Genomic DNA, 12,340 nt, shown 5'->3' with positions numbered 1-12,340 from the left:
CTGTGGTACCCCCCCGTGTGCCACCCCCCTTTGGCCATCACTCTGGGGGCCCACAGGGGGCCCCCGCAGCAATCACCAACTGCCTTTCCGTGGCGGCATTGCCGCCGCGGAAAGGCCCCTAATTTAAGCCATCGTAATATAGCTGGCGGTGTCCATAGGACACCGCCACCATATTATTCCATCACCGCCGCGGTCGCAAGGCGACCGCGGCGGTAAAGCGGCGGACGGTCTTTCCGTCCGCCGCTGTCCCCCCCGCCATCCTAATATGGTGGGGGGGGGATCCAGGCATTGATGTCGGGCAGATTGCCTCCGCCAGGCCGGCGGTGGCAACCGCCAGCCTGGCGGAGGCAGTCCGCCCGACATCATAATGGGCCCCAAAGTTTATAATACCTCAATGTGGTGGGGGGCAAAAGGTCTACTAAACACCAAGGAAAAACGGCATGATTCCACCCCTTAAAAGGATACACAGTCTTTCTGCACCCCGTACGGGGCAAAAAGCCGACTATACACCAGGAATATATCAAATTTGTAGCAAGTGTCACTGTAGATTTACATGCTCTACATACTCTTAATTGTTATGACTCCTTTTGTCCACAATGCACGAGTGCACTTGTTCCTCCTGATTTTTGTCTTCTAACGTTGACTCTAGACATTTTGGAACGCTGCTCCAAAGTCAACACATTTATACACACCAGCTTTCTTATTTTCTTGTTTGTTTTGGGTCTAGCAGGTCCCTCTTCTAGCCCTACACCGAAAAAAAGCTTCTGCATCCACGAAAGTTTGAGTTCACACTGATGGGACTATGGATGGAACTGACTTTCAATGCCTGCAATGCCTCGCTGCCTCAATCTGCCATCTTCTCCGGAGTCTACAGAAGGACACTCGAGGATGCTTGTATGACAAAGCAATGGATCGCACTACCTTCCATTTCTGTTCTAGGTGTAATGAGAAACACCCCTGGACTGATGACCACAAGGTCTGCACCCTGTGCTTCTCCCCAGAGCATGTCGAGACATCCTATGAAGCCTGCTTCTCCATCCATTGTAAAAAGACTCTCAGATATCGGAAGGATAGAATGGGGGCACACCACAAGATGTTGTGGGAAGTATTGCTGGAGACTCTTGGCACTTTTGGAGCCAAAGATATGCTGGGCACCCAAGAAGAAGAGGCAAGCCTTTTCGGCATTACAGTAGGCTGTACTCATGAATGTCCAGAAGGAGTGTTCTCCGATGGGTCAGATATTAAGGAGATAAAGTTCCTTAAGCCAGCATTGCAGCAGAAGTCTACCTCCGAGCTGAAGGCAAAGTTCATGCTATGCGTGCACACTCTGCCTCAGGGTAAGTCTTAAATGCCCAATGGCTGAGCCAGAGCATTGTTTTTACTGCAGTCAGGCATTAAGCCTGGAACCCAACTGTAAACGTCATAAACATTCGTGTCCAGCACCTGCTGTCAGTATGCCTCAGACTCAAGAGGTTGTGTCAGTGCCCATGAAAGCCTCATCCAAGCCACCAAAGCTTACCATTATGAACCACCTGCTCAGTACTGATGCACTGAAAAGCTGCTCTCTGTATCAAAATCACCCAGCGCAGGCAAATAGCTACAAAACACCTCCCTCGGAGCCGAAGTTGATGTCAAAGACCACCCCACAACTGACACTTGATGATTCTCTGTTATGTTTTCGGGGTTTTCTTGTCGTGGGTGATAGGAGAAGCCAACAAAGTGGAGTACTGTTTTTTTCTTTTTATTGAGCATTTTCCAAAGCAAGTCAACAAATCAGAGACGGGCCCGCCCAGCATACACAGTTCCCTTTCAATAAGCTGCATTCCGCTTCTGTATCTTTGCAGTATTATAAAATACATGAAAGAGTAATGCCTTAATCACATTACATCGATGTAGGACTTCTGTCCATCTGCCAAGTCTCTTAAACATCAAGAAAATATTAAAAAGATTAGAAATTGGAAAGAAATGCAAAGGAAAAAAACAACAATCCACCCCCGCACCCCTCAATCAAACCGCTAAGTCTTTGCACTCAGTTATCCTCAGGTGCCAAAGTCTGTTGTGTTATAGATTCTACCCTTCCTTGTGATGGCCTCTCCTTTCTGTGGTCACTCATGTATGAAGATATTGTGGCCTGGGCAGGTCTGTCTTTCTTAAATTTGGAATAAATGTAGTGCTCGCGTTCTAGAAGAACATGCCGAAATGGGAAGTTCCTAGAGAGAAATGTCGCCAATAAACCCCATGCATATTCAAAAAAAATTAAATCATCTCTAAAGATATCCGTCATCCTTTCCATAGTCATGGCTTGCCAAGGTCGTGTGTGCCACTGTGTCATAGAGGGTGCATCTGTCTTCTTCCACGCCAATGCTAGTGCCATCTTAGTCACCCCTAGACAAAGCCACATGATGTTTCTGTCTTGTTTGGTCTGACGTTTCAGGGAGTTATCTCGCTGGAGTACTGTTTGTATGATTAGAAGTGCGGCTCCATTGTTGGCTTCCAAATGTAAGCCAGTGACAGTGTGTAAATAAGAACACCGTTTTACAAAATGCTCCCTCTGAATCAAATGATAGTATGTTTAGTCCCACATGGTAGTATGAGTCCTCAGCAGTTATTGGGTTAATGCAACAATGAGAACTATACCGGTCTCAACCTGGTACTCATTGTATGTTTCACTTCCTTGCAGTGGCATGTATTGCTATCCCACTTCATTCACAGGGGGGGTGGATACGTTTTTCTTTCTCTAGTGAAATAGCACAGTAAGTTGTGGATCTTCTGCAAAAATCCGTATTTAACCTGCAGTCTTGTGTTTGAATCCCTGAAAGAGGTTTTCACAGTAAATGTGCATGAGGCAGATCTGTGTGTTTAACTGCTTCAATTCCAAATGGGCTTTACTCAGTCTTCTCTTCTTCTTTCTAGTCTTTTTTACATTGTAGGTAATCAATTTTTCGGGTCCCTTCGTATACAAGATTTTCATTCTTTTGTGTCATAAGAAGCAGGTTCTTGATACTTGTTCTTTTTCTTCCTAAAGTGCTGTCTGTCTTATACACCTAGAAGGATATTTTTCTTTCAGTTTTTTCTCCCAGTCCGAATGCTTCCTCTGATGAAGCACTGCTTCAACACAGGGCATTAGGAGGACTATTAAATCCTCTTTTTTTTATATAACACACTTTATTATCGACTGCAAAGAATGATAATGGCATTGACAGGGACATAATAAACTGTACAGTCTTTTCTGATTATACCCCTCCCTTGTATGCAAAACGAATAGTAGACATAATCATAACACAATTATGAGACAGCATATCTTGTTGGAAGGTAACCCAAGCATTGCGGTCAAGACCCAACATATCATTTGTAAAGTATATGCAATACAGCTCCAATGTCAATGCAATGACTTGTAGTTTTATAGGTAAACATGAACATTATAAAATCTTTCTATCTAAACCAATCCCCACCCACCCCCACCCACTCCCGGTCTAGTTGCTCCAGGTAGTGCCACCACCCGCAAGGAACTTCCTATATGTCTCAAACTATAGGGTACAGGGAACAGAGACTGTCGTCTGTGTCTGTCGGAGGGGCCTATATCACAGGAAGTGTCTGGAAAGGTAGGCGGATTACTGAGACCCTGCCACTTGTGATGGGACTCTAAATCAAGTGTTTCTAATCCGATCAGCATGGTTTCCCATTCCAAAGCTATAGGGTGCTTTCGTAGCCCTTTCTCTTCCTCCTTCCTAAGAGCAGCTCCTTCCGCCCGACCCCATTGTACTAAGTCCGTCTGCCATACAGTAACCACAGGGGATCTGGGTTACTTCCACCGCATTGTTATGGCTCTACTGGCCAAAATAAGTGCAAGGTCTAGGAATTTCAGCCTAGCCTTTTGTATCTTTGAACGTCTACGTAGACCCGCAAGACTGGTAAGACCGTAATAAGGGCGTGGCGAATCGTCGTCCAATAACTCAGTAATCGAGGACAAGACCACATCATATGGATGAAGTCCGCTTCATCACCTCCACAACGAGGGCAACTGAGAGGGGAGTCCGGAAACATACGATGTATTGTCTTGTGGGTAAGATAGGATCGATGGCGCACCATTGTTTGAATAAATTTAAGTCTGGCATTGCGTGATACTCTTTTGGGATGTTCTAACATGGTCCGCCATGCCTTGTCCGTAATTTCCGTATCAGAGTCCTCTGCCCAGCGAGTTCTAAGGGTCAAGAGTGGAATTGCTGCATGTGTCCTAATCCCAGGATATCGCCAGCGCACTAGGTGGCCTCCCGGTCCCATATAATATAAGAGATGTACCAATTCATGCTGTGTGGGTATGGTTCGTTGCAGTGCCCATGTGGTTCTAACGTAGTGTGACACCGTGGCGTGTAACAAATATAGGCGTTGTGGTGCCCCAGTAATCTGCACAAAGGATTCGTGGTCCAACAGAGTATCGTCCCCGAAAAAGGAACCCACCTCCTCGGCCCCACTATTCGTCCATCCCCGTAGTCTGGTGTGTGTGAGTCTACCTTGTGGTGTGGGGATGCCCAGTAAAGGAATATTCGCCGCATAAGGTGGCACCGCCGACGTATAGGCAAGAGCTTTCCTCCAGCAATGTAGTGCTGTTTTGAGCATGGGGGACATGTTGAGGGAATCCGGGCCTTGGGCAACAACATTGAATGAAGCTCCCCGCGATCCAATCTCTCCTGCGTGAAGCCGATTTTGTGTAGGTTCCTACCCGCAGTCCAATAGGAGAGCCACTGTAGCTGACTAGCATAATAGTATCCTCGAAAATCCGGGGCTCCCATGCCACCTGCTGTCGTCCCTAGCTGGATTTTCCGAAGACTAATCCGTCTCCGGCCATTACCCCAGATCAAAGTGACCAAGATAGTATTCAGCATATTAAAAATAGACTGAGGGAGAGTCACCAGTATATTCACAAAATAATATAGACGGCGGGGGAGCAGAACCATTTTTGAAATGGCAATTCTGCCCATCACCGACAGGGGCAGAGAAGTCCAGAACCCCACACTACTTCGGAGCCTCGTTATTGCACTCAGAATATTACCATCTATCTGATCCTCTTGTATACCCAGGTACTTAAAAGTGGTGTGGGCGACAGGGATAGAGTAAGTGCCAAATCGTATGTGAGTTAATTGTGGTGTTTCCCGGAAGAAGAAGCAGGTCGATTTCATGGTGTTTATCGCTAGTCCTGACAGTTTCTCAAATGTGTCAAATATATCAAATAGTGAGGTGTTATCTGCTGTCAAATCGTGGAGGTATAAGAGGATGTCGTCCGCATATATAGATATAAGGTGCTGGGTCTCGTCGATGTGGATGCCCAGGCGGTCCGCTGTACTCCGAAGGGCTAGAGCCAGTGGTTCAAGGGCAATCACAAACAGAGGGGACAAGGGGCAGCCCTGTCTCTTACCTCTGTGCACCTCGTAGGATTCCGAGATGTATCGGCCAGTGCGTGCCCTGGCCATAGGTGATGTATACAATAGGCGGACCCATTTCAAAAAGTGGTCCGGAAAACCAAACCGTTTCAGAGACTCAAACATGAATTTCCAGGAAAGGGAATCGAAGCCTTGTTTCAGGTCAAACGCTATACATCCCGCTTGAGGAAGATCATGCAAAGTAGCCGCCATTATAGAATGCAATCTGAGGGTGTTCAGGGAAGTACAACGATTTGGAAGGAATCCACATTGATCCCGGGGAATAAGTGTGGGGAGGTGCGATTGTATTCGAGTGGCGAGGGCATTACTTAAAATCTTGTACTCTGTGGAGAGCAAGGAGAGAGGTCTATAATTACTCATGAGTAGCGCGTCTCGTCCCGGCTTAGGAATGGACGTGACCAACGCCTGCATAGTCTAGTCAGGCAGGCGACCGGTGTCGAAGGCCACCCTATAGACCATCTCCAAGACCGGCACTAGGAGTTCCCGAGTAAGTTAGATAAAACTCCACCAGAAGTCCGTCCATGCCCGGTGTTTTGTTGCGATTCAGACTCTTAATCGCTGCCCGTATCTCGTGTTGGGTAATGGGGGCCATCAATGTCTTTTCTTGTGTCTTCTGTTAGCACCGGAAAGGGGAGATCCCGAAAAGGCAGCCATCTCCGCACTGTTTATTGGAGTGGAGGGCAGGTAAAGCGCCTGAAGATGTTCGCAAAATGCCACGTTTATTTCAGCCTGTGTGTGGACTATAGCGCCCGCCTGGGTGCGAATACTTGTTATAGTCGGCGGGTCAGGACGATCCCTCACCAGGCGTGCAAGCAGGGTGCCGGATCTGTCGGCTTCAGTGTGTTTTCGTTGGAGGTAGTCCCTGTAATCTATCGTCCAAAGCATTTCGGCATGGTCTATATGGGCAGTTTATAGCTCCCCTTTCCTCCCAGGATTGAGGACTGCCACCCTCTCCAGGGTCTGCAGCCTGTTTTTCCACATCAGAGTTTACGATGCACCTCTTGTCTGGCGCCCACGAGCTGCCCTATTGTTGCTCCTCTGACTACTACCTTCAGGGCGTCCCATTTAATCAGGTTCGAGGAGGCAGTATTCCAATTCTCCCTCAAGTAGTCAGATATAGTGGTAGCTAGTTACATACGAAAGGGGGTATCCTCGAGCAGACGGGGGTTCAATTGCCAGGTGGGCACTGGTGCCGGTACCCTGCCCCACAGGAGGGTAAGTTTCAAGGGCCTATGATCAGAAAAGGTCTTAGCTAGATACTCTGCTTCCTTTATTGTAGTGAGGAGAGACCTGGCGCATAGAAATCGGTCTATTCTAGTGTGGAGATTGTTTATTTGGAAGAAAAAGGAGTATTCCTTATGTGTGTGGTGGAGACCCCGCCATGCGTCAGACAGTGTCCACCTGTCAACCCAGGAGATGAATTGCTCAGTCAGTTTACATGCTGCAGATGCCTGTAGTGGAAGGTGAGATCTATCCAATCCCAAGTCTAGTATTGCATTCCAGTGCCCTCCAAGCACCCAAGGAATCCCTTCCCAGTCGGCCAAAGCCACACCCAGTCTCCCCAGGAATCTGTCTTGTTCAAAGTTTGGTGCGTAAATGCTCCCCAGGACCACCAAGGAACAATCCAGAGTACCTTTCACAAGCATATACCTTCCCTGGTCGTCTGCCCGGCGTTCAAGCTCAAGAAACGGAGGCCCATGTCTTACCCAGATTGTTGCTCTCCTAGCAAAGGCACAATAGTTCATGGAATAAATGCTACCCCTCCATTTCTTCCGTAGCTTCTGCGTTTCAGATTCCGTGATATGGGACTCTTGAAGAAACGTGATGTGCGTCTGGTTTCTAAGGAGGAACGCATGAATGCGGTGGCGTTTCTGAATGGCTCCCAGCCCTCGTACGTTCCACGTTAGCAAATTATAGGCCCCTTTAGTCTTGTCAGTACGTGTCATGTCCCCAATGATAAGATGTTGCCCTCTCCCTTGGTGGGCGCTCGCGATGGCAGGCCCCTCGCATGTCCGCCCTCCGTCAGGCACTCAGGGTCCTTAGTAGTCACGGCCGCCGCGCAGACAGCGACCCGGCAGTCTCCAGCCGCAATCAGCCCAGCCTCAGCGTACAGCCGCAGCCAGCGGGCCACAAGCCTGGCCTCGCCTCGGGATCCCCGCTCACAGTCCCCCGGAGGCGGCTCCACCAGAGGCGGCCCCGCCCTCACTGCAGCTCCTGGTCTCTGCCGTCTCGCGTCCACAGGCAGGCCTCACCCTAGTTCACCACCGTCGGGAGTGCAGCCGGGCCGGCACAGTCCCCCGGAAAGCCCAGGGGTATCAGCAGCATTACCCCCACTCCCGGACAGGTGTAGGCGCTGTTGGAACAGCGCCAACAGGGTGGGTTCCCCCGGGAGGCTCCGGAGCTCTATCGGGCTGCGACCTCCATCTTGGCTGGCTAGCCACTCCCCCCGACTATTAAATTCTATCTCAACAAGAAATTTTCATTCCAAGCCCCAGCTTGTCTTTTTGCCATCTGTTTCCGATTATTGCCAAAACGACAATTGTAATATTGCTAGTATCTTGCATAAAGCACAAAGTGCCAAACTCTTTGCCCTGGGGCATGTGGTGCTTCTTTGACCAAAACAAAATCAGGCCTCTTTTGTGCAATGCTTCAATAAGTACTATCTGCAAAATAAATAGTACTCGGTACATCTCTATTCTAAAAAGCTGTCTGTAGTATTGGGACTGCCTGCCCTGACATTTTACCACTTCCAGATGGGCCAGCTTGAAAGGGGCAGTGTTTTTGATACTGCCACGGCACCCTGGACCAAAACAAGTGGCCTACACTCTGGCCCTGCCTAGTCGGCCCATCTGGTAGTGGCTTTACAACTCTGGTCTGTCTGTTGTTGTGTTTCTTTCTATAGTTTACATTGTTATCTCCTACTAGTTTGCAAAAGGAGAGACACCTGGACTTAGGAGTTATCTACTGTTACGTCTGTGGTACGGTGAAGCCTGTTGCCTATTTCCAGACCTCGCTCTACTCACTGTTGGTAATCTGCTTTTCATTATTGTAAGATTTGATGCACAGCTTCTAGGAGTAGATAGCATAGTGGCATGCATATTATGGCATACATTTGTGCACCATCTGTCCACTGCTTGGCTGTACAGCAGTTTCCAGCCATAACCACATACCTGTCAGAATACTCACCCAATATAAACTCTGAATTGTAATGTAATTTAAAAAATGTCTAACCAAAACCATCCTAATTTTGTACTTATCCTAATATGCTGAAATGATTAAGAAAAACATTCGTCAATTTAGAATAGATTTTCTTTAATATTGCTTAATGTCTGAATTGTTAATTTCGTCTTGATTTTTTTGTTATTTTTGTTAAATGTCTGAACTTTTGTTTTTCTGTCATCATTTGCATTATCTGCTTTCATTTGCATTTTTATTAATTGTGTTTTCTTCGGGAATTGTTTCCTTTAATATTGTCTTAGAGTTCACATGGCATCAAAATATTGCCATTATACATCCCAAAAACGAAAATGTGCTCATTGGAGAGATTTAATTTACAATGTAATTAAAGTGTGTTTTAATTACAGATTTGTCATTCGTCTCAAACTTTGAGCCACCCGCCGACATCGTGCCAGTCAGCACAGAGTAGAATGCCCGTTTTATCTCAGAGCAGCAGACCCCAAGGTACAAATATATTAGAATACATTCCGATTGTGATCTTTTTTGGTCATAATATATTATATTTTGATGTAACTCTGTAGTATCATACTCTGTCATTGAGTTGTGTAACAAATTAATTTTGTTGAATAATTTGATGTATGTACTGGAATCTAGATTGTTTATGCATCATATTTCCGTGGAATTATTTGTCATGGATTACATGAACACTAGGATTCACTAAAAATGAATATTTTGTCTAATTGTAAATGATACTGAATCACAACACGAGGCTCTCACCCTTAGCTGGGTTCATGCTCTACAGACACCTTACACATTCATGCATTGCACTGCAGGTCGCTGGCTGTTTTGTTTTTTAGGGAAGAAGAATAATGTCTTGGGAACTGGGTTGGTCTTGATGTTATGAGCTTACTGCACAGGGAGAGCTTTGACTCTGAAAGAGACCTTCAAAGTTTTTAGCATAAGATGCATGCTCTGAGAGGTTTTCTCAGCTAGAAGGCAAATCTCACATAGCTGCAATCACATCATATAAATGCGAAATGGGAACTAAGCAGATTATATATATATATATATATATATATATATATATATATATATATATATATAAAAGCAAATTGCGCAAGCGCTTCGACAAGGGCTCACCACATCCTCCAAACCATCCGGTTTCTTTTTGGCTCCCAAAGCGATGGTTAGGGATTCCCTCTTATTTTAGATGAACGTCCGACGCGTTTCGGGGCCAAAACCCGCCCCTTATTCATGGACTGTAGAAGGAAAACACCAAACTCAGCTCACACTTCCCAAATGCTTTATTACTTGAGAGGGGCGTCGTCCGCCCTGAGTGGGTGGAGTCACGATGCCGGGGCTTATGGTTATTGCAGTCCTATGAGTTGAGTAATCATTAAATCCCTTGAGTAGGGTGGTTCTTCCTTACAAATTAATGTCATTAAAATCCTTCGGTTTCAGGCGAGGGTAAACCTTAAACATCGCTGAATTAAAGTTGGATTCTGTGCTGTCAGGCGATAGCGATTTCTTTCGCCTCCTGCTGCCTGGATTTTATATATATATATATATATATATATATATATATATATATATATATATATATATATATATATATATATCTGTGCCGAGCCGACTTATTCTCAGATAAGGCATGGAAAGAGGATGATAGGAACCTGTTATTGCCCAATGAAACAAGTTCCCTGCTTTGTAGCCTGTATCTCTTGTCTTCCAGGAGTTGCTTCTGGTTTTTGGAAGACAAACTTTTAATTAGACTCACTGGGATATTAGAGTTGTGGTCCAATATGATCAATCAGAAGTCTTCTATGGAGTCCAATTGCAGAGGTTGCTGTGCTTTCAATGAACTTGTCCTAAAACAGTCAAAGTCTACTACTCACTTAAAGAAATCCAATTTCATTGGAAAATACTGTCATGTATTTTCTAGACTTGCTAAAGTAAATGCACCTGCCATGAAGGGAACAGAGTTCACATGGATCATCACGGAAGAACCTAGTGGAAGAAACTGCAAAGAGTATTTTACTTTTAAATTCCTATTTGGAAATTTGGCCTTTAGTTGAAACATTTTCTATATTTGAATTAAAAAGTCAAATACTTTTAGTCAGCTAACTTAGCCATAAAAGTCAAAATCACCGTATTATACATCAATAAAAACAAACAATTCATTGAAAAAAAGAGGATTCATATTTGTGGACTTTCTAAAGATGACGTAGCTTAGGAACATTTATAAAAAATGTGCATCCATGTTGATTAAAGAACAGCCTTGTCCTCCTTGAAGCTCTTTCTTTGTTTGATCAACATTTTATTAGTTTTAAACCACGAGTGGTAAAGGTGAAACATACATTAATCACGGTACAGTAGAAGAATCGGCGTTTACACAAAACAGCGGCTCTCAGGTCATACATCATATTGAGAGAAAGCACCGTTTGATTTACTGGCCCACGTACAATTTCAGATGGATTGACCCAACCATTTTCCCCACACCCGCCCATGTTTGTGGGGGCAGCCCCTTGCCTCATGGACCAAACGCTCCTATGTGCACCAATCCACTCATTGCCACCAACCTGTCAGAGGACTTTAATCGAGCAATAATATCATACTTGGCAACTAGGAGAGCTGTACCCCGGAATAATTGCCCAGCTCTTGTGCCCCCAGTGCCCTCAAACACCGCAGGCAATAACAAGGGGAAAGGGGAACCTCCCACCCAAAGGATGTCCAACAGATCTCGGGTTGCCATGATTAGTGGCCATGGTAGTTTGCAATCACAGAGCAGGACCATGCCATGTGATGAATATCCACCGGATCCATACCACATTGGAGGCAGGAGGAGCTGGGTGCATGCCTACTTGGTGCATTCTGGTCAGAGAAAGGTAAGCATAGTAAAAGTAATATATTTGAACCAATTGCAGTTGGGTGGAAATAGTAAGCTCTCTTGGGGTCATCGAGTGTCTCACCAATCTTCGTCCTCAATAGGAGCCAACCAACCCTCCCATCGGAGTCTAAGATGCTGCAGCGTACCAGGGAAATTGATTTTCAGGGTACGATAGATTTGGGAAATTCCGCAACAGCCTAGGTTACTCATAAGAGGTTTGGCCTCGAGGGTTAAATTCAGGCAAGGCGTCAGATCCTAGGAAATGAGTATGAAGAGCATGTCGGAGTTGGAGATAGTGATAAAATGTATTTGTCTGAGTATATGTGGCCCGAAGATCCTGGAAGGATTGCATGTGCGTCCCGGACTAAACATCTCCCATTGAGTGATGCCAATGATATCCCAGGTTTTAAAGCCCTGAAGCTTGGCCGTCTCCCCGAACCAGAGATTTGTCTGTTGCATAAGTTTGCCATCCCATGCACATGTCTAAGTGCAGCTCACCCCTTTAGCTACTGGAGGCATGGTGGAAGGGAGTGGCGAACTGTAATTTAGGGCCTGGGCATGGAAACACCAGCAGAGATGATATAATTGATAAGTAGGGTCAGAGCATGCCCAGTTGAACCAATCATGAATAACTAGAAGGTTGGAGGCCAAATAATAAAGATAAAGATTAATCATATGTACAGGAATTTATATAGCGCAAATCACCAAGCGGTTTCTAAGCGCTTGCTTAGGGAACCCGTCCTGGTATTCCCCTGTGAGATAACCCCGGCAGGGTATCCGCAAGGTGAAAGCCAGGCATCCCGCCGCGAGGGGCCGTTGTGGAGATTAAGCAAGCTAT

General features: G+C 45.9%; 1 protein-coding gene across 1 annotated transcript in view; it reads left to right on the top strand.

The window, feature by feature from the left end:
- Positions 1-12,340, top strand: part of LOC144799895 (transcription initiation factor TFIID subunit 4-like) — a 1,364,652-nt gene that overhangs the window by 441,550 nt on the left and 910,762 nt on the right. Inside the window, exon 8 of the mRNA XM_078671504.1 lies at positions 9,023-9,119. Within this exon, the coding sequence (XP_078527630.1) occupies positions 9,023-9,119 (97 nt within the window). The remainder of the gene's footprint in view (positions 1-9,022; positions 9,120-12,340) is intronic.

The sequence above is a fragment of the Lissotriton helveticus genome, chromosome 12 (genome assembly GCF_964261635.1).
Source record: "Lissotriton helveticus chromosome 12, aLisHel1.1, whole genome shotgun sequence".
Lineage (NCBI taxonomy): Eukaryota > Metazoa > Chordata > Amphibia > Caudata > Salamandridae > Lissotriton > Lissotriton helveticus.
Note: the sequence above shows the minus strand (reverse complement) of the source record. Positions and strands in the feature narration are given on the sequence as shown.